At 39.0% G+C, this 23,789-nt stretch overlaps 1 protein-coding gene across 2 annotated transcripts in view; it reads left to right on the forward strand.

Moving 5' to 3' along the window:
• LOC143027373 (uncharacterized) overlaps positions 1-18,626 on the forward strand; it is a 42,301-nt gene extending 23,675 nt beyond the window's left edge. The window contains exons 2-3 of one of the 2 annotated variants that reach the window (XM_076188926.1): positions 2,785-2,911; positions 15,205-18,626. In XM_076188926.1, coding sequence (XP_076045041.1) covers positions 15,308-18,322 — 3,015 coding nt within the window. In that variant the 5' untranslated portion in view covers positions 2,785-2,911; positions 15,205-15,307 and the 3' untranslated portion in view covers positions 18,323-18,626. The remainder of the gene's footprint in view (positions 1-2,784; positions 2,912-15,204) is intronic. The other variant, XM_076189642.1, reaches the window with a different exon arrangement.
• The last annotated feature ends 5,163 nt before the right edge of the window (positions 18,627-23,789 follow it).

Below are 23,789 nucleotides of genomic sequence, written 5' to 3' on the forward strand. Positions count from 1 at the left end.
CACACACACACACGCTGCGCTTCAATCGTTACTCCAACATTCGTGGGCGGGGAAATGGGGGGGGTGCGTGTAAGGTCACAGCATTACCCATAGATCAGTCATACGAGTTCTGAGCTTTCTTCTGGGAAGGAAATAGCTGTAGATCACGATTCCAGCACGTGGTCCAAAGACCAAGTCTAAGGTGAATACACACACATGCACACACATACGCACACAAGAACATACACACACGTAAAGTAACAGATCTTGGTATTTACACCAGTGATGTTGTCAGAGTAAATCAGTGATATATTGAATGTAATTGGTAGCTATCCATGATTAATAATTTGTTTATGATGCCAAGACCACGGAGAAAGTGAAAATAATGTAATGAGGATTATAATTTGTTACAGGAGACCTAACTCCAACTTCGTGTACAATAAGGTAAATACAAGATGATGAAACACACACACACACACACACACACACACACACACACACACACACACACACACACACACACACCTCTCATGGCGCTGTGGTTAGAGCTCTGGCCTGCCACTACGGAGGTCCGGGTTCGACTCTCGCCCGGGGCTGAAATAATATCAGTATCGCAGCGCTGAGGGGTGTTACTCCAACTCTCGTGGGCGGGGAGTTGGGTGTGTGTGTGTGTGTGCAAGGTCATAGCATTACCCATAGATCGGACTTACGAGCTCTGAGCTCTCTTCCAGGAGGGAAATAGCTATCGATCACGAGTCCAACACGTGATCCAAAGACCAAGTGAATACAAAGACCAAGTGAATACACACACACACACACACACACACACACACACACACACACACACACACACACACACACACACACACACACACACACACACACACACACACACTCGATGGCTAGGTTAATAGAATTCCTGGCTGCCACTACAGAGGTCCGGGTTCGAATCCCGCCCAGGGCTGAAATGATTTCAGTATCGCTTCGCTAGGAGTCGTTACTCCAACTCTCGTGGGCGGGGAGCTGGGCGTGTGTGTGCGTGCAAGGTCACAGCATTACCAATAGATTGGTCATATATGAACTCTGAGCCCTCTTCCGAGAGGGAAATAGCTGTCGATCACGAGTCGAACACGTGATCCTAGAATCACACACACACACACACACACACACACACACACACACACACACACACACACACACACACACACACACACACACACACACACACACACACACACACACACACACACACACACACACTCACACGATGGCGAGGTTAATAGAATTCCTGGCTGCCACTACAGAGGTCTGGGTTCGAATCCCGCCCAGGGCTGAAATAATTTCAGTATCGCTTTGCTAGGAGTCGTTACTCCAACTCTCGTGGAAGGGGAGTTGGGCGTGTGTTTGGGTGTAAGGTCACAGCATTACCCATAGATTGGTCATATATGAGTTCTGAGCCCTCTTCCGAGAAGGAAATAGCTGTCGATCACGAGTCAAACACGTGATCCTAGAATCACACACACACACACACACACACACACACACACACACACACACACACACACACACACACACACACACACACACACAGATACGCAGATGCAAAGACATATAGGCGGACGTAGACACAGACTCATGGGCACAGACACAGACCCGCGGACGCAGACACAGACACAGACACGTGAAGGCAGACACAGACACACGGACGATAACAAAAGCTTTTGCAAAGTCTAGATATATTAAATCTATATTGTTTCTTTTGTCATAATTCGACATAACTGTGTTGTAGAATTCGAGTAAGTTAGTCACGCAAGAACGTTTCCGTTTGAAACCATGCTGACTATCATTTATCAAACAGTTACTTTCTAAATGATGTTCGATAGCATGTCTGATGATAGTTTCCATAATTTTTCCTAAGATTGAAGTCAATCTTATAGGCCTGTAGTTTTTTTTTCTAACTTTTTTGAATATGGGAGTAATGTTAGCTAGCTTCCATTCTCTTGGGACATCTCTGGATATGATGGATTTCTTGAAAATAATTTATAATGGAACAACAATCTCATTTTTCATTTCCTTTAAGATTCTTGGATCCCAACCGTCAGGCCCTGTGTTTTATTAACTTTGAGATTCTCTATACACCTTTTAATTTTTTCTTTTGTTATATTTACCGTAGTAAGTTTACCCTAGACTTTTCACAGGTTTCAGTTAAAGACTTTGAGGTCTTTCGTTTACGAATACTGAGCTAAAATAATTGTTTAAAAATATCACACATTCCTTCATTTGAATATTCAAGTTAACCGTCAGCAGATAATAGTGGACCAATGTGATTCCTAACAACCTTTTTATCTCTAATGTAACAATAGAATTCTTTGAGACTCTTTGGATTTATCAGCGATATTCATTTCGTATTGTCGTTTTCGTTTTTTTATTGTCTTTTTTAAATCTCTCTGTATTAATACATAATTTCATAGTCATTATATACACCCAAGCACTTGTAGTTCTTATAAGCCTGTCTCTTTTTAGTAAAACTTTTTTCAGTTTCTTTGTCAAGCCATTTTGGGCAAGCCTGATTTGGGGGACGTCTGTTCTTAAAAGGAATGTAAGTATGAATCATCTTATGGAACGTATTTTGAAATATTTCCCACATCTGATCAACAGATCTTTTGCTTAATTTTGCCTCCCAATTTGTAAGCTGAAGCTCCTGACGTAGTCTTATGAATTGAGCTTTACTGAAATCCGGTGTTGTAGAAACACAAGTATCTATTCAATTTTTTTTTAGTAGTTTGAATCTAATTTCCGCTTTAGGAGACAGAGTGGGGCTTCCGTATAAGTTACGCGGCCTTGCTGTGGATATGCTGTGTCTTGCTGCATTGCTTCTGACCCAGACAGTGAGGAGGAAGCAGGAATGTCCTTTCATCCACGAGATGTTAAGGTGAGAGGAAAACAAGTGGATGGAAGTGGTATGGGTAGAAGTGAGTGCGTGTCTTTGACTTAGCTTCCTCCTTTACAAGAAGGAAGTAGTCATATATATATACATATATATAATATATACATATACATATATATATATATATATATATATATATATAGATATACAGATATGCACACACACACACACACACACACACACACACACACACACACACACACACACACACACACACACATATATATATATATATATATATATATATACATACATATACATATATATACACACATATATATATATATATATACATTATATATATATACATATATATACATATATACATATATATATATATATATATTATATATATATATACATACACACACACACACACACACACACACATATATATATATATATATATATATATATATATATATATATATGTATATGAGTGGCAGGGTGGTGAGATAAACACCGAGAACCGTTGAAGTTTTATTAACTGACGTTTCGCTCTTAACAAAGCTTCTTCAGAGTGTACAAACATGATCGGGAAATCAACAGTTATATATCTTACATCATTCCGTGTTCCTTCCTTAACCCAACCCCTCCCTCCCTCTCGTACCCTTCAGCTCCTGTAAGATCATCCAGCCGGACATTTTGGACAGCTTAATAAAACCATCACGATGGTTACAGCAGGGCTGGGATGCTATAAAAGCTGCTATTTTTTTTTTCTTTTTTAACCCTTGTTTTAATATTTCCACTCCGTCCCAGTTAGGTAGATGTCCGTATTCCTCCGCATGAACCACCAGGGCGTTTGATGTTCGGTGGGCCCTCAGGTCGCTCTTGTGCTCATATGTCCGCTTGTGTATGCCTCTTCCTGTCTCCCCAAAGTAGTTTAGATCACAGCCACCACATGGGATTCTGTAAACCATGCTGTTGTTATTAATAGGCTGAATATGGTAGACAGGGTTATTCAGTTTACAGTAGAACACGAGGTAAATCAAAAGTTACCTTTCTTGGATGTATTAATTTGGAGGAAGGATAACGGCACGGTGGGTTTCTCGGTTCACAGAAAAGCTACAAACAAAAATGACCTCATCCACTACTTTTCGGCACATAGTGAAAGGATAAAGAGAGGAGTAATAATTGGATTTTTTCTCAGAGCGTTCCGGGTATGTAGTGTAGAACATATTGACAGAGAAATCAAATATATTTCTAAAGTGTTCTCAGGACTAAAATATCCAGAAGGGTTACTCCATAGTTTGAAGAAAATAGCGCTTAAAATAATGGAAAAGAGAAATGATGAGATAAAGGAGAATAAGGAAGGTGGCTTCATTGTAGTTCCCAACTCCAAGCACACAGAAGAGTTAGGACATTTGCTCCGCAGAGCAGGGCTGAAGATCGCCAGTACATCTAGTACGAAGGTAGGTGAAGTAGTGAGAAGTAAGAATAGAAATGAACATAATAACAACAGCATGGTTTACAGAATCCCATGTGGTGGCTGTGATCTAAACTACTTTGGGGAGACAGGAAGAGGCATACACAAGCGGACATATGAGCACAAGAGCGACCTTAGGGCCCACCGAACATCAAACGCCCTGGTGGTTCATGCGGAGGAATACGGACATCTACCTAACTGGGACGGAGTGGAAATATTAAAACAAGGGTTAGAAAAGAAAAAAAGAAAAATAGTAGAGGCAGCTTTTATAGCATCCCAGCCCTGCTGTAACCATCGTGATGGTTTTATTAAGCTGTCCAAAATGTCCGGCTGGATGATCTTACAGGAGCTGAAGGGTACGAGAGGGAGGGAGGGGGTGGGTTAAGGAAGGAACACGGAATGATGTAAGATATATAACTGTTGATTTCCCGATCATGTTTGTACACTCTGAAGAAGCTTTGTTAAGAGCAAAACGTCAGTTAATAAAACTTCAACGGTTCTCGGTGTTTATCTCACCACCCTGCCACTCATTTTGTCGTCCATTCCTCAACATATATATATATATATATGTATATATATATATATATATATATATGTATATATATATATATATAAATGTATATGCCATGCAGAATGTCTAAAAAAAGGAGGTACAGTGATGGTGGACTGGCTAGTGAGGTTATTCAATGTTTGCTGGAGAGAGGGTAGAGTGCCGGAGGACTGGAAGAATGCCTGTATAGTTCCTCTTTATAAGGGAAAAGGGACAAGTGTGAATGTAGTAGTTTCAGAGGGATTAGCTTGTTAAGTGTAGTTGGGAAGGCTTACGGGAGGATCTTGATTGAGAGGATTAGGAGAGGAACAGAGGGAGTAATTGGTGAGGAACAGTGTGGATTTAGGACGGGTAGAGGTTGTGTAGATCAGATCTTTGTGGTAAGACAGATATGTGAGAAAGCTATAGGAAAGGGGAAGGATGTTTTTTGGGCTTTTATGGATCTGGAAAAGGCTTACGATAGGGTAGATAGAAAGGCACTGTGGGAGGTTATGCAGATATAAGGGATAGGAGGAAAGCTTCTGGGAGCTGCCCAGAGTTTTTATGAGAGTAGTAAAGCTTGTGTCAGGATTAGAAATGGAGAGAGTGAGTGGTTCGAGGTAAAGGTGGGACTTCGTCAAGGATGCATTATGTCGCCCTGGCTGTTCAACTTATACATGAATGGGGTAGTGCGAGAGGTAAATGCAAGGGTAGTGGGTCAGGAATTGGAGATGGTTTAAAAAAATGGAGAAAAGTGGGAGGTGAGCCAGCTGTTGTTTGCGGACGACACTGCGCTTGTCGCAGGATCAGAGGAGGGATTGAGGAAGTTGGTGACAGAGTTTGGGAGAGTATGCGATAGAGGAAAGCTAAAGATAAATGTAGGTAAAAGTAAGGTAATGAGATGTACAAGGGGTGAAAGTGGCAGTAATCTGGAAGTGAGCATTAAGGGAGAGCGACTGGAGGAAGTGGATAGTTTTAGATACTTGGGTGCAAATGTGGCAGGAAAAGGTGGAGTGAAGGTGGAGGTATAATGTAGATTGAGAGAAGCGAATAAATGCCTTGGTGGATTAAAGAGTGTAATGAGGAATAGACATTTGGGAATGGATGCTAAGAGGAGACTGTATGAAGGAGTGATTGTACCTACAGCACTGTATGGGGCAGAAACATGGAACATAAGAGAAGAAGAGAGAAGGAGTTTGAATGTGTTTGAGATGAGGTGTCTGAGAAGTATGATGGGGGTTGCTAGGTCTAGATAGAGTGAGAAATGAGGAGGTGAGGAGGAGAACAGGGGTGGAAAGGGAGTTGGGAGATAGGGTTGATGAAAGAGTGTTGGGATGGTTTGGACACATGGAAAGAATGAGTGAAGAAAGACTAGTAAAAGAGGTATGGAAGGCAGATGTGGAGGGAATGAACAGGAGGGGACGTCCTAGGATGAGGTTGATGGATGGGGTGAAGGGGGCTTTGGGGAAGAGGGGAATGTCTGTTGAGGAAGGACGGGAGAGGACAGAAGACAGGGGTGAATGGAGAATGGTTGTATATGGATGATGATGTGATGCATGAGGTGGAATGGACGGGGGGATGGGGGGTGAGGTAGTATGTGTGAGCAAACTTTGACGCAGCCCAAAGGGATTTCTCCCCGTCTTCTCCTTTTATGCAATGGGGGGACGGAGAGGGGGGGTCGCCGATTTAATGAAGCGGCCTTGCTGTGGATGTACTGTGTCTTGCGACACTGCTTCTGAGCCAGGGCAGTGGACAAGGTGCAGGGATGACCCGTCATCCAGGAGGTGCTAAGATGAGAGGGAGGGTGGAGGGGTGTGGAGTGTATTCAGTGATGGAATGGGTGGGAATGATTTTATGCCTTTATCTTTTTGGCTACCTCCCTTGTAAGGGGGAAAAGCCTTGGTATATGTATGTATGTATATATATATATATATATATATATATATATATATATATATATGTATATATATACATATATATATATATATATATATATATATATATATATATACGTGTGTGTGTGTGTGTGTGTGTGTGTGTATTCACTTGGTCTTTGGATCACGTGTTGGACTCGTGATCGACAGCTATTTCCCTCCTGGAAGAGAGCTTAGAGCTCGTAGGTCCGATCTATGGGTAATGCTATGACCTTTCACACACACACACACCCTCAACTCCCCGCCCACGAGAGTCAGAGTAACGACCCGAAGCGCAGCTGTACCGAAATTAATTTCGGCCCTGGGCAGGATTCGAACCAAGCACTACGCGCACCACCATGCTAGTAGTTCATCGTTCTACCAACGTGTGTGTGTGTGTGTGTGTGTGTGTGTGTGTGTGTGTGTGTGTGTGTGTGTGTGTGTGTGTGTGTGTGTGTGTGTGTGTGTGTGTGTGTGTGTGTGTGTGTGTGTGTGTGTGTGTGTGTGTGTAGATGGGTAGATTTTAGTTTGCGTACGCGTGTGAATCTAGTCATCAAGATTGTTCCCAAGCCATTTCATAAGTAACATTAATCCTAATCTCGCGAGGAATCCCCCTTTGGCTTTGGAAAGAGTTTCCTTGCGATGGGTGCCAACCAGGAGTAATAAATGTCATAAAACGCAGTGAAGTGATTATGACCTCTATTCACGATATTTTAGAAATTGCTTGAGAGAAATCAGTATCAAAACTGCAAGTGCTATGACCCTGTTTTATTCACATCGGCAGTGAGAAAAATCAGACTCCTTTATTTTTCAAGGAGTCCATGACGGTGGAGTTTAATGTATTCTTTACACGTTTATGATTGAAACTTCTCGTAAAAGAGAGAGGAAAAAGTGCAGACATGTCTGCCTTCATCTATGCGAGTGTAACGAAAAGGAAGATATAGTTGGAGATGAGCCAGGAGCCAGAGCATAGAGATCACTTATATACCTTGGGAAGCCAGCTACGTGAGTTCCCAGAGTTCTCAATCCGGGATAGACACCTTCTTCCTTTGCAAGCTTAACTCTACAAGTTTGGTATCTACTTTTCAGCTGAATAAAGACATCTGATTAATGCAAATTTCGTTCGATAATGTACATGACCATATGGAATTAATCTGGAAAAGTTTGAAATCGTCTGTCGGCCAGTGTAGTGTGCTACCAGATTGAACGAATTATGACATGTGAAATACACTTAGATTGGTTTCGTCTGTAACACACAAACACACTTGAATCTACAGTGTTCTTCAGACTAGATTCAGAATGACCGTCACGTTTCCGTTTGTGTTACTAAGTTGTATACTGACGACATGAAAGATTATTATAAGATTTCCAATATATTTCTAACATAGTGAAAGAAGCATGCCCATTTCTGAAGGTGCACAGAAACGAAGGTACGTGCCTGTATTTACTATCATTTCCAACGTTTGGTATCCTGCTCATGTTTTTGCTGGGACATGTATGTAGTTTCTCAACTCGATGAGACAGTGAGCTTGGGTGTCATATACCTGTAATCCGTTCGGCGTCGACCTCAGTTGATATATTTTCTGGCAGTCCTGAAGTCACAATACGAACAACTTCATCTCCTAATGTTCTGGTGACGTTCAATTTACCTTGACTTTCATCCAACAAGTTCAAAAGATAACACAAATATATGTGTGTTAGTGTATACATACATATATATATATATATATATATATATATATATATATGTATGTATATACTGTATATATATACAAGTTGAGAGTGGAAAATAGATGGATAAAGAGGAAACTGCTTAAATGAGAAAGAAAAGAAGTATAAGAAGAAGCTGAGAGAGAAGAGTGAAGGGTAGAGTAGAACTAGGAAAGGAAGAGGAATATGGATGGTTCAAGGAGGGTATCATAAGATGTGCAAAGATGGTGTGTGGAACAAGGAGGACGGGAGGAAATAGAAGGAAGGGTAATGAGTGGTGGGATGAGGAATCGAAGAATGGTGTAGAAGAAGAGAAGCAGGCTTTCATAGATTGGTTATAAAATGGGACGAGAGAGTCGTATGAGAGGTACAAAATAAAGAGAAGAGAAGTAAAGCATAAGATAAAGGAGGCAAAAGGGATAGCAGATTTGAAATGGGGTAACAGTATGACAGAAAATTTTGTAAGTAATAAAGAAATGTTTTTGGGAAGAAATTAAGAGGAAGAGGAGGCTGATCACGTAAAGAAGAAAAGGAAAAAAGGTGCAGATGGAAAGATGATAATGGAAGAGAAAGCAGTAAGAGGAAGATGGGCAGAGTATTTTAGGGAATTGCTAAATGTGGAGGAGGATAGGGAGGGAAAGGTTGTTGCAAAGTAAAGCGCGAAGACAATGAGAGTGATGAGTGAGGAAAATGGAGGAGAAATAAGTTAAGATGAAGTGAAGGCAGATGTTATGATGATGAGAGCAGGTAAAGCACCTGGGTTAGATGGATGCTATGCAGAATGTCTGAATAAAAGAGGTACAGTGATGGGGGACTGGCTGGTGAGGTTATTTAATGTTTGTTTATGAGAGGGTAGAGTGTCGGAGGACTGGAGGAGTTCCTGTATACTTCCACTTTACAAGGGAAAGGGGGACAAGTGTGAGTGTAGTAGTTTCAGAAGGATCAGGTTGTTAGGTGTAATTGGGAAGGCTTATTAGAGGGTCTTGATTGAGAGGATTAGGAGAGGAACAGAGGGAGTAATTGGTGAGGAACGGTATGGGTTTAGAACAGGGGTTGTGTCGGTCATATTTTTGTGGTAAGAGATATGTGAGGAAGCTATAGGAAAAGGTAAGGATGTATTTTGGGTTTTTATGGATCTGGAAAAGGCTTATGATGGGGTAGACAGCAGGGCACTGTGGGAGGTATTGCATATGTATGGGATAGGAGGAAAGGAGTTAACAGCAGTCAAGAGTTTTTACGAGAGTAGTAGAGCTTGTGTTAGGATTAGAAATGGAGAGGGAGAGTGGCTTGAGGTAAAGGTGGGACCTCGTGTATATACATATATATATATATATGTGTGTGTGTGTGTATGTGTGTGTGTGTGTGTGTGTGTGTGTGTGTGTGTGTGTGTGTGTGTGTGTGTGTGTGTGTGTGTGTCTGTGTCTGTGTGTTTTTTTTACCTAGTATTTTACGGGAAGGGGAGCTATGCTCGTGGTGTGCCGTCTTCTTATTTCGTTTTATCTAGACTTTTTAAATTCGTGTATCGTTCTTGCACACACCACATTTTCATCTAACTTGTTCCAAACGTCTATTACCCTGTGGGGAAAGCTGTTATTTTTCAGGTCTCTTGTATAACTGTCTTTCTTGATTTTCTTTCCGTAACCTCTTGTATCTCTACTATTCCATTTTATTAGATTCTTTCTATCAATAGTTTCCTTGCCTTTCATGATTCTATAAATAGTTATCAAGTCTCCTCTCTCTCCTCTTTGCTCTAATGTCTGTAGCTCAAGTTTTGCTAGTCTCTCCTCATATGATAGTTCTGAGAGTGTTGGTGCCAATTTCATAATTGCTCTTTGTAATCTTTCAAGTTTTGTTATACAATTTTTGTACTTGGTGACCAAGTCGTTGCTACATATTCCAATCTTGGTCATATCAAAGTGACTAGTATTTTCTTCACCATTTCTTCGTCCAGGTACGTAAATGCCACTTTGATTGTTCTTACTGAATTATAAGTTTTCCATTTTTTTTTTTAAATGTTTCTCAGGGGACATATTATTTATAATAATGAATCCTAGGTCCTCCTCACTTGCTACTTTTTTAATTTCTTCCTCTCCCAATTCATATGGTCCCAGTATTCTTTTTTTTTCAAATTCCATCATACTACACATCTTAATATTGAATTCCATCTCCGACTTCCTGCTCCATTCCCATACTTTGTTAAGCTCATATAACTTTCAATTCATACATCCATATCATTGATATATATATATATATATATATATATATATATATATATATATATATATATATATATATATATATATATATATATATATCTATATCAAACATTATTGGGGCCAGAACTTTTCCTTGTGGAACTCCATTAATCACTTCATCCCAATTAGTATGTTTGTCTCTTATTACCACTCTTATTTTTTCTTTGATGCTTTTTTCAGGTCTAGAAATGCATATAAACATATTAAGTTTGTGACGCATGATCGTCTTTGACTAAATCCAAACTGCCTTGGATTTCATACTTTTTTCAAATACCTTACCAAACTAATTTTGATAATTCTTTCACAAATTTTAGCTATTGCACTTGCAAGAGAGACTGGTCTATAGTTAGTAGGATCTTCCTTGTTTCCCCCTTTATATATTGGTACTATATTTGCTCTTTTCCAATCTTCTGGAACTTTTCTTTCCTTAAATGAGATGCTTATTAGACTAGGTATCTTGTCTGTTAGTTCGTTCCTGCATTCTCTCAAAATCCAGTTTACCATTTCATCTGGTCCATGCGATTTTATGACATCGAGATTACTCAAATGATTTATTATTTCTTTCCTTTTTACTTCTCTTTCATAGGGGGGACTTTCTCCTCCCACTCGACATCTCAAAGTGTATGTTCTCCCTCGTAAACACCGATTCAAAATGCTTGTTCATAATTTCTGCCATTTCTATTTCCTCGGTGTACTCAACTCCTCCTTGTCGTAGTTTCTCTAATTCTTATTTGTTTTTCAGTTTGTTGTTTACAAATCTGTGAAATAGTGTTGTTTGATCTTTACATTTTTCTATGACATCTTTTTCGTATTTTCTCTTTTCTTCTCTGCACACTTGTACATTTTGATTTCTATAACTAGTGTATATTTCCCATTTTTCAGGTCTTCCATTCTATCCAGACTTTATCCCTTTTGACTTTTAACTTCCTACACCTTTTGTTGTACCAACACTTTACATATCCTTTTTCTTGTTTTTGTCTTGGAACATACATTTCCACTCTTATAAGTTTTTGTCCAAATATTCCATTTCTCTTCTACTGTTGTTTCCCCCTTGTGTATCCTTTCCCAGTCTGCTTTTTTAATGAATTCTCTTATTTTATAAAAAAGAAAAAAAAAATTCCATATATCAAGATTCCCTTTCTATGTTGTTCGTTTTTTCCATGTTTTTTTTTTTCTCGTTTAGTTCCAGTTCAACCAATGGTCACTTTTACTTATTGGTGTCTTATATTCAATCCAGTCTACTATTTCAGGTTCTGGTGTGATTATTAGGTCCAGTCTCGATGGTTCATCCTCATTTCTATACCTAGTATTCTCTTGTATCCATTGCGTCATTGTCTGTTCTATAATCACATCAAGTAGTACATTTCTCCATAGGTCGTCTCCACCCTTCACTGTCATCTCTTTCCAGTATATATATTTTTTTATAATTAAGGTCACCCATTATAACTATTCTTCCTCCATCTTCCATTATCTTTTTTAGTGTTATCTTTGTCTTCTAACATATTTTTGTGTTCTCTCTCTTCCCACGAAGCCGTTTTAGGAGGCACATAATTTACTACAAAATTTCGGCTCTTCCCATCCATGTCCCCCACTTCCATCATAATCATCTCTACTCTATTCTTTCCATATGTGACATTCCTCACATTCATATCCTTTTAAATCAGGAAAATAACTGAACCACCTTATTTTCTCTTTGTTTCTCATCCAATAATTATATGCACCATGTCCTACACTGTTTGGTCGTAGTAGCCCTTTCAATTTTGTCTCTACAATTGCCATTATGTCCGGTTCCTTTTCCTTCAGGTAATCATTCAATTCATTCAAGCCTGTTATTAAGCCATCTACATTTGTGTAAGATACTTTTAATTTTCTGCTACCTCCATCCTGTTTTCTGTTTCTCTTCCGTTTTTCTCTGCTATGAACCTTTTCCTCACTTTCATATCCACTACTCTCCAATACAATTTCTCTTTGTCTGACTGTTCTGTTTTCGTTTTTTCTTTAGCTTCTATTCTTGTTATTTCATTTTCCTCTCTTTTCTCTTCATTCATCTCATTTTATCCATACCTGTTTATATAGATAATTTTCTGTTAGTTTCCTTGATTTTGCTAAGATATTCTCTACTGTCGTTTGTAACCTAAATTTAACCTTAATTGGTCTGGTCTTATCTATATTGTATTTCCCCAGTCTATATATTTCTTCAATTTCTTTCCCTGTTTCTTGTTCATCTTCTTCAACTACTTTAAACATCTTGTTTACTTTTTATTTCTCCTTTACTATTGTAGTCCTATTTGGATTATGTTTCTTTTCCATCCCTAATATAATTATACATTTCTTTTTATCCGCTAAGTCTCCTACTATATTCTCCTCTCTCATCACTTTAATAACTGTGTCCTTGGTTTGTTCTTTCATCTGTTGTTTTACTAAATCTCTAAAATGAATGTTGTTGTTCTCTTGGACTTTTTCAAATCTGTACCTCTTTTGCTATGGACTCTTTCTTCTCTTTATTCTTCTTTAATTTCTCATTCTCATCCTTTACTTCATTTAACTGTCTTTTTAATTCTACTATTTCTTTATTTAGGTTTTGGTTCTCCTTCTTTAGTTCTTCCAATTTATCAACTCTTTGTGTAATTCGTATAAGTTGACTAAACCTAACCTCCCACTGTTCGTTTATTTTCTCTAGTTTTCCTCTAGATTGCTAATCGGGGGTGGTTGTCATCTCCTCCCTCATTAAATCCATGGAAATAATTATCTTCCCTTTCAGTTGCACTGCTCTTATCTATATTTCTAATTTCTACATTTTTAGTAATCTATTCGATTTCACCTCTGTCGTCTGCACACCTCTTGTTGACATTCCTTCTGACTCCCGGGGCCCGTTCGTCCCCTTCCTCATTTCCTTCCATTTTCCTCAGTAATCCCACCCCTTCTCCTTTTTCTTCACTTTCCCACTACACCACGAGCTTTCCCCTTCCCTACTAATACAACACAGGTACTCTCTCGTCGTTGAGATTCACGAAATTTGAATTTTTTCCTGGAATTCCAAACTTCGCTGTCACTTCGACTGTCGTGTGTGTGTGTGTGTATACATTTACGCGTGTATATATGTGTATATATATATATACATGTGTATATATATATATATATGTATATATATATACATATATATATATATATATATATATATATATATATATATATATATATGAGTGGATGGGTGGTGAGATAAACACAGAGAACCGTTAGAGATTTATTCTGACGTTTCGTCCTTACCAGGACTTCTTCAGAGTACATGCACCTTCAAAAAAAGATCACACCCTAAATACCTGACAAAGTTCTCCGCGTTCCGCCATGATCGACCTGACCTCTCGTTCTCCTCCGCTCTGCCTCGCGAAGTATCAAACGGCTTGCCGTTTTTGTTAATTTAATAAACCTATCGCGGTGGTTTTTGTTTGGATGGGAAGCGATGTAAGCTGCTTCAGTTTTTTTTTCTTTTCTTTTCTTTTCTTACGAAGTCCTTTCTGCAACACCTCTATTTTGTCTCGGTCTGGTAAATGGTCATGAGTATCTACATGAACCACTAGCGAGTTTGATACTCGGTGTGCCTTGACGTCATTCCTGTGCTCAACTGTCCGCTTTTTAATACCTCTGCTGGTTTCCCCGTAGTAGCTCGTACGACAGTCTCCACACGGTATCTTGTAGACGATACTATTTTCTTCCCCGTTGACCATGACTTTGTTCTGGCTCTTAACAATGTCTCTTATTTTCGTTCCCGTATGTGGAATCCAACTATAGAGGGGGTGACAGTGACATTGAAAAGGGTTTCAAGCAAGGTGTAATTACACAAGGTTTCAAGCAAGGTCTAATTACGCCTCGAATGAAAACCGGGCCCTAATGTTTTACTAGTTAAGTTTTCTATATGCCTCCATTGTCTTCCAGTGTTTTCTTTGGTTGTATTTTCGGATATGAATAATTCCTCTCGGCATAACAGATTTAGATAATAGTTCTATTTGAGGCATTTTGTTTACACATACTAGCCCTTGGAGATTACCTTAAAAGTGATGGAGATAGCTATGTTCAAGCTCACAAAGGCAGCACCACCTGGTCGTAACAGCTATCTTTTCGTCTTTTCTTTTCTTTGGAATAAGCACTGAACCTATCCCTGTGCATTTCAGAGTTCATGTCATAAAATTAGTGGTAACGGCAGTGGCATATCTGACTTTGTGAATAAATAAAATTCTTAGCATACTTTTTCATTTTGTAATTAATATTGCTCTGCACATTTCACGAAGCAGTACGATTTACAGAGAAATAGTGAGTAGTAGCACCTCAGTGTATGTTATTTGACACTATTTGATAACATTGATAACAATAAATGCGATAGATACTTCTAGACATGAAATTGTTTTTGGCGTTATCTCTACCGCCCCTCTTTTTTTTTTATCACACAGATTGTAGTGTAACGTCACACAAGTTCAGCCCCATCGACAACCAAGACTAGCCTTAACTCAGAACGTAGTTCTTTGCTAGTGATGGTCATAACTATATTCAATCATGGAAGCTGCTAGAAATCATGGTGAAAAGAGAAGAATAGATGATGCATGGTTTCCGGGAAACATGGAATTTCTCCCTGACGCCCAAGGTGGACCTCAAGTCAAGCGAATGCGTTATGAAAGCCCCAAGTGGGACTTCCCCGACCTGTGGGGTTGTCATCAAAATTCATATCTACCTGATTTAGAGAACGTTCAGAACAACACCACATATTCGACTGCTGATGCAGACACCTACAACATACACCGAAGAATCACGTCTAGTTTTCTTGGCACATTTTCTGCAATTAACACTATAGATGTTGGAGGTGAGCCTATCGGTATACATCCCAGCTCAAATTTTTTGTACGACGTTGGATCTTTAATTGGCCTCTTTTATGATAGCGAGCAAGTAAAAAGTGATACGTTTTTCAGTACAAATAAAACTTATCCATCTGACAGTAATGATAAAGACCCTGGTGTAAGTCCTTTGATAGATAATGGAAATGAAACTGTAGATGTATATAACTTCAATGAGAAATCAATTTCTAAACAAGAGAACAGTCAATCTTCAATACATGCTGGCTACTCTATTAGGAATATAACTTTTGAAAATTATACCGTAAGTAAATTTGACAATAATAAAAACGCTGGCGCATATTCTGTGGTAGATAAAGGAGATGAACTGATAGATAGATGTCACATCTCTGAACAATTAGTCTCGAATCCTGAGAACAGCCAACATTCTACGTACTCGTTTGCCGACGTCTCTATTAGAAATGAAACTTTTGAACATACCTTAAAGCAATATGGCTGTGATAAAGACGATGGTGCATACTCTTTAATAGAAAATGGAAATGAACTGGCAGATGAATTTCACGCCAATGAAAAATCGGTCACGAATCCTGAGGACAGCCAATGTTCTACATATGCTGACATCTCTATTACAAATAAAACTTTTGAACAATCTACCTTAAAGCAATATGGCTGTGATAAAGACGATGGTGCATACTTTTTGATAGAAAATGAAGATAAACTGGCAGATGAATTTCACGCCAATGAAAAATCGGTCACGAATCCTGAGGACAGCCAATGTTCTACATATGCTGACATCTCTATTACAAATAAAACTTTTGAACAATCTACCTTAAAGCAATATGGCTGTGATAAAGACGATGGTGCATACTCATTGATAGAAAATGAAGATAAACTGGCAGATGAATTTCACGCCAATGCAAAATCAGTCACGAATCCTGAGGACAGCCAATGTTCTACATATGCCGACATCTCTATTACAAATGAAACTTTTGAACAATCTACCATAAAGCAATATGACATTAGCAATAAAGACGCTGGTGCATACTCTTTGATAGAAAATGGAGATAAACTGGCATATGAATTTCACGCCAATGAAAAATCAGTCACGAATCCTGAGGACAGCCAATGTTCTACATATGCCGACATCTCTATTACAAATGAAACTTTTGAACAATCTACCTTAAAGCAATATGGTGTTAGCAATAAAGACGATGGTGCATACTCTTTGATAGAAAATGAAGATAAACTGGCATATGAATTTCACGCCAATGCAAAATCAGTCACGAATCCTGAGGACAGCCAATGTTCTACATTTGCGGACATCTCTATTACAAATGAAACTTTTGAACAATCTACCTTAAAGCAATATGACATTAGCAATAAAGACGCTGGTGCATACTCTTTGATAGAAAATGGAGATAAACTGGCATATGAATTTCACGCCAATGAAAAATCAGTCACGAATCCTGAGGACAGCCAATGTTCTACATATGCCGACATCTCTATTACAAATGAAACTTTTGAACAATCTACCTTAAAGCAATATGGTATTAGCAATAAAGACGCTGGTGCATACTCTTTGATAGAAAATGGAGATAAACTGGCAGATGAATTTCACGCCAATGAAAAATCAGTCACGCATCATGAGGACAGCCAATGTTCTACTTATACCGACATCTCTATTACAAATGAAACTTTTGAACAATCTACCTTAAAGCAATATGGCATTAGCAATAAAGACGCTGGTGCATACTCATTGATAGAAAATGGAGATAAATTGATCGATAAACATCGCGTCAATGAAAAATCATTCACAAATCCTGAGGATACGCTTTATAAAACTTTTAAACTGTCTACCTTAAATTCTGAATATTTCCGTTTGGATTCTGAGACCGAGAACTTCGATTTAACAAGACAGTCTGACAGATATCTTGTCAATGACAAATCAGTCTCTAATCCTGAGGACAGTCTATGCTCTACTTCCACTGACGTCTCTAATAGACATCAAAATTTTAACCAGTCTACCTTAGATCCTGATATTTCCTTTTTGGATTCTGCGCCCAATGAAAGCGACTGTGGTGAGAACAGTCGATCTTCTAAGTCTGCTGAGTCATACACTGGAGATGGCTCTACTGCAACTCCTCCTAAGCCAGTTTTTGCTCCAAAACTTCCTGTATCTACAGATGGTAATCATCCCCAACTACGATATCCTGCAGATATCCCGTTGAGGAAGTTACCAAAGAACGCTAATCACAACAAGGAATGCACAATTTGCGGTAAGCGTTATCCTACTTACCAGAAACTGAACGATCACGTGAATGTACACAAAAACTACCGCCCTCACAAGTGTGAATGTGGCAAGACCTTCATCAAGAAGTATTGTCTTACCCGTCATCGGAGGATACATATGGAATATTTCACGTGTTCTTATTGTAAAGCGAAATTCCTATTACCAAGAATGCTGGGAAGCCATAAAAGCGATTGCCCTATGGGTAGTAATCAACATTCACAGTTGCAACCCACTGGACAATGGTTGCTGGAACAACACAATCACTCGCAAAATGGTGAAAGGTATGATCATCATTCAAGCAAACAGAAGCAGTCAGATAAGTTACAAGAGCCAAGAGAATCCATAGGGATAAATAATGCAATTATTTCACCTGATATGGAAATTAATGTAAGATTTCTAGGTATAAAATCTAATCCTGAACGAAAAGATTGACGATATTCTAGAAATATGCATAAGGAAAGTATATTAACTTGAGCAAATTTTGTCGATTTTATACCATTTTTGTTTTTATTTTAATTATATTCTATAGCCATTGTGTAAATATATAATTCTAAGTGTTTCTTGAGCTATGCTCTTGCTAACAAAGTATTAAAAAAATATATATATAAAAGTTCATCTTGTGTATTATCCTTGCGTCGTTGTATGATTATATAGTCTTCATGGCAGCTTTTTCATGGATTTAGGTTGATATTCATATTGCTGCTGTTTTTTAAAATATTAATAAAAATATCTTACTGATTTATGTTTTTCTTACACCGTTTTAGTCTATTTTGATGGTGAGTCAATGGATGATTGATTAGAAAAATTTCCACCCATATAGACGTAGGATATGGAACTTTTTCAGTTATCTCGAGTCAATTTTTAATAGGGACCGCTCCGTAAAGGAACATTGAAGGATCAGATGCAAACGAATCTTTACTGGGTAAATTTATTTATTGAATTTTAGGGTAGATGTGTTTCTTATTTAGTATGTGTTCGTTTGAATTTCTTAAACAGTTTAATGTGTATTTCTTTCACTGACTAGATTTTTTGTAAAGAAGAAGAGATCGAAGAAACATTTCGGAAGAGATGAGAGGAATTATTTCCATGATTGTCATGTCCTGTATCATTTATTGTAATTTTGCATGCGTATTATCCGGGTGGGATGTGAGCCACAGCACCCGTGGTCAACCTAGGGCTCTTGTCCTGTTTACATTAGGGAGTGACAGGCATCAATTGACCAATAAACTAGCTTCAGCTTATCAACAAAATCCCCTTTTTATCAATCATCTACCTTGATCTACTAATGGATTACAATGACAGCGGTCCACTATGACAGACACCTTTTGTCATTCCGCGCAGCTGCTCATGTATATCGGTGCTCTCTGTTTCCCGTAATCAGTTCTTTGCTGAATAATCACTTTTGAAACTTTGTTATATTTTCCTTTTCTTCTCGAGAAGGATTGAAGTAGAGGCAATTGTTACAATTAGGTCGAAATTATTTTGAGGAAAATCATATTTTTAACGAGTGAGGACTGCACTCTAAATTTTACACAAATAGCATCGATTGAAGTAGAGGCAATTGTTACGATTAGGTCGAAATTCTTTTGAGGAAAATCATATTTTTAACGAATGAGGACTACACTCTAAATTTTACACAAATAGCATCGATGCCACCGTGGCAGGTGCTTCTTTCCCCTAGCATTTATAGCATTACTACTGCTATATCATTATAATGAAGGGTACACGAGACTTTATATTACAAATAATTTGATTTATTGTTAGTCGCGATTTACTAACAAGGTGTCATTCATACCTTTGGAGGATTCTGCATAAACAAACTCTTTTCAAGAAAAGAAAAGAAAGATTTAATCGGTCCTTTTCCCCAGGCCACGGTTCTGTCACGATCCGCAACACCCTCCGGCCTGACGTTTAAGATAACCTCAAGTGCCGAAACTGCATTAATTCAATGCTAACAAGGCGTTCAATGTTTGCCTTGTATGCGAAGACGCGCACCACTGAAGAACACAGACGTTTCCCTTCTGGGACCCTCCTTGTTGCGAGTGATCGCGCCTTGCAACCTGAGCCACTTCTTGTTGCACGTAGCAGCTTTCTCAGAAGCCCTCTTTAGGTTAGGAGTTACGGATGAGGCGGCCGTGGAGGAGGAGATAACGAGTGGTACTCGAGTGTGGTTGCAAAAGTAGGGAAGAGTGGTGACGAGTGATCTTTTTTTTTTTTTTTTTAGCATTTCCTATTACGACATCAACGGCACAATCCTTCTTGAGGAGATGAACTTGCCAAATGATCACCATGTATAGCCTGTATAATTCTCTCCCTTGCTCCCTCCTTCCCCCTCTCCCTCTCTCTCTCTCTCTCTCTCTCTCTCTCTCTCTCTCTCTCTCTCTCTCTCTCTCTCTCTCTCTCTCTCTCTCTCTCTCTCTCTCTCTCTCTCTCTCTCTCTCTCTCTCTCTTTGCCTCTGCCTTTGACTGTCTCATTCTCTCTCTCTCTCTCTCTCTCTCTCTCTCTCTCTCTCTCTCTCTCTCTCTCTCTCTCTCTCTCTCTCTCTCTCTCTCTCTCTCTCTCTTTGTGTGTGTGTGTGTGTGTGTGTGTGTGTGTGTGTGTGTGTGTGTGTGTGTGTGTGTGTGTGTGTGTGTGTGTGTGTGTGTGTGTGTGTGTGACCGTCTTTCTGACTCTCTCTCTCTCTCTCTCTCTCTCTCTCTCTCTCTCTCTCTCTCTCTCTCTCTCTCTCTCTCTCTCTCTCTCTCTCTCTCTCTCTCTCTCTCTCTATGTTTCGCTCTCTGTCTTTGTCTATCTCTGTCTCTATGTCTGTCAGTTTCTCTTTGTCTCTCTGTCTGTCTGTCTGTCTTTGTCTCTCTGTCTCTATCTCTGTCTCTATCTCTATCTCTATCTCTATCTCTATCCCTGTCCCTGTCCCTGTCCCTGTCCCTGTCCCTGTCCCTGTCCCTGTCCCCTGTCCCTGTCTCTGTCTCTGTCTCTGTTTCTGTCTCTCTTTGTCCCGGTCTCTCTATCTGTTTCTGTCTCCCTGTTTCTGTGTATCTTCTATCTGTGTCTCTTTGTCTTTGAATCTCTCTGTCCCTCTGTCTCTCTGTCTCTGTTTTTCTGCTTCTGTCTCTGTTTCTCTGTCTCTGTCTTTCTGTCTTTGCCTCTGTTTGTCTGTCTGTCTCTTTGCCTCTCTGTCTCTCTGTCTTTCTGTCTCTGTCTCTGTCGCTCAATGTCTCTCTGTCTCTGTCCCTGTCTCCGGCTTTCTGTCTCTGTCTGTCTGTAGACTTGTGTTCTACATTAGTTTGGAGGCGTTGAGATAAAGGCGTCGTTTAGGTTCTTTTTATTGGTAAGTCTTGACTGTAGCGTAGTCAAACTTTGACTCTCGCCGCGTAGGGCGTGACGAAGAGAATGAGTGTCAGTTGGCAACACGGTTATAATTACATAAATCTATTTTTCTTATGACTAAATTTATGTACAGTATAGAACTGAGTGTGAGCACCCAGTATAATTTGTAGACGCACACACACACACACACACACACACACACACACACACACACACACACACACACACACACACACACACACACACACATATATATATATATATATATATATATATATATATATATGTAATATATATACATATATGTATATACATGTATATACCACCAAGATCTGACGTGATGCAGCTAATGCATGCACGTGCGCGTGTGAACGATAGTATGAAAAGAATAAATGATACTAAATCTAGAGACATTTCTTGGAATATATGTTCGGCACTGCTAACATTCGCTGACCACAACGAGGTTAATGTCCAAAGAAGATAAAAATATAATGGACATATTGACAAAAGTATATTGATTTTAAGCAACTTCATTTCAGGAAAATGACACCGTTTAAAATAAAATTGACTTAATCTTAAGAATATGTGGAAGAATGTATTATTTCCGTTCACCTAGGCAGGACGCAATCGTATGAAGGGGTGGCTTGACTGTGAAGTTTATAACTGGGGTCAGGAGTAGTGGGGAGAAGTTGAGAGGGTTGGTTAGGGTCCTCTATAGTAGGGGTAGTACCAACCGATGATTGAACGTTTTCTCTATCGAGGCCACGGGAGGCTCGTTTGATATTATCTTTGTGCAATACGATCTCTATAAGATGTGCAACCTGAGTGCTTTGACTTTATTATTCGACTCGTGTCCAATGATACGAAAAGGACCAGTGAATTTAGGGGAGAGCTTTGAGATAGGGGTGTGGTTGAGGGTGTAAACAATGTCTCCAAATTCAAAAGTGCAATATCTGGGTGATTTGTTATGTATACGGGACATATTGTCCTTAGCCAGATTAAGAGAGTATCGCATCGCTTTATTGAGTGGATGAAATTAAATGTTCAGATATGTATTTAATGAACTTACCCCTTACATTAGTGTATAATTCCTCAGAGTATTGTGTTCTTCCCATGTATATATAAAGTATAGTGAAGCTCTAATTACTTAATGGAAAATCCTTCCACGTCATTCAGTTTGGTATGAAATGAAAGCTTAGAGTCTGGGAAACAAAAATTATTGTATACATTTCATCAAACTTATACCTCTGTTTTATTAATTTGTTTCTCTAAATAATTAAAAATGCTGCAAAATTCAGATTTCATTTTTTTTTACTATAGAAAATAAAGAGGGTGTTTTCTTTCAAATGAAACAAAAATGTAAAAAAAATTCATAAAGACCAACCAAAGATATTACAACAGAATGAACAAAAACATAAACTTTACAGGACGGGGGATTTAAATGTTCGCGACCATTTTTCGCGTCCATTTGTTTGATGGTTGCGATGCATAGCGAATCTCCAATTTCCTCTTCTTTGCTGATGAGGTGTGAGGTGAGGGTGAGGGGTGTGGCGTGGGTGGAGGTGTAAGGTGGATGTGGCTAGTAGATGCTTGCGAAGTGCTGGGTGCAGCAGTGATGCTTTCCTTCTCTTTCTTTTTCCTTCTTATTTCTTTTCTAGATACTCACGGGCCCTCTCTATATTCTGCCGCTTCATCCTCTTGTTTCTTGTTAATTTTCCTATGATCACAACAACAATACAGGGCGAGGAATCAAAATTGTGGCGTACGGTGAGAGCACCAGGAGCGACGTCACCTTACTTTGAGCTTTTGAAGAGTACTGATGCCCTGTCCACTGTTTTTGTGGGGGTATGCAAAAAACGAAATAGTTATAGAAAGGTTGACGCTATTTCAATGTACATAATTTCTAATGTAATGGGGTTGCCAGAGTTTGCTGATATTGTATCCATTATATTCTGTATAAAGAATAGAAACGAAATACAGCTGTATAACTTTGTATGAGTGTTGCCACTATCATAGATATTCTTTTGAAATGTTTACCTAAAATTCACTCATGTACCATAATTTTTTGAATGATCGCTGGCGACACTCCCAGAATATTATGGATTGTTTTGAAAATGCTATTAAAATTTGCTACTTTGACCTCTGCCTCTGTCTGTCTATGTCTCTGTCTTTGTCTCTCAGTCTGTCTCTATGTTTCTTTGTCTTTGTCTCTGTATCACTTTCTTTATCCCTGTCTCTGTCTCTGTCTCTCTCTATCTCTGTCGCTATATCTCTATGTCTCTATCTCTGTCTATTTCTGTCTCTCTGTCTCTTTCTTTCTGCCTCCGTCTTCCTGCCTCTATGTGCCTGTTTCTGTCTCTGTTTCTGTCTCTCTACCTCTATCTCTCTAACTCTGTCTCTGTCTCTATCGATCTCTGTCGATGTCTTTGTCGATCTGTCTCCGTCTATCTGCCTTTGACTCGCTACTCTGCCTCTCTGTCTCTGTCCATCTATCTCTCTGTCTTTGTCTTCGTTTCTCTGTCTCTGACTGTCTGTTTCTGTCTCTCTGTCTCTGTCTTTGTCTATCTCTCT

This window comes from Oratosquilla oratoria, chromosome 1 (genome assembly GCF_046742065.1).
Source record: "Oratosquilla oratoria isolate Oo_2021 chromosome 1, ASM4674206v1, whole genome shotgun sequence".
NCBI classification, from domain to species: domain Eukaryota; kingdom Metazoa; phylum Arthropoda; class Malacostraca; order Stomatopoda; family Squillidae; genus Oratosquilla; species Oratosquilla oratoria.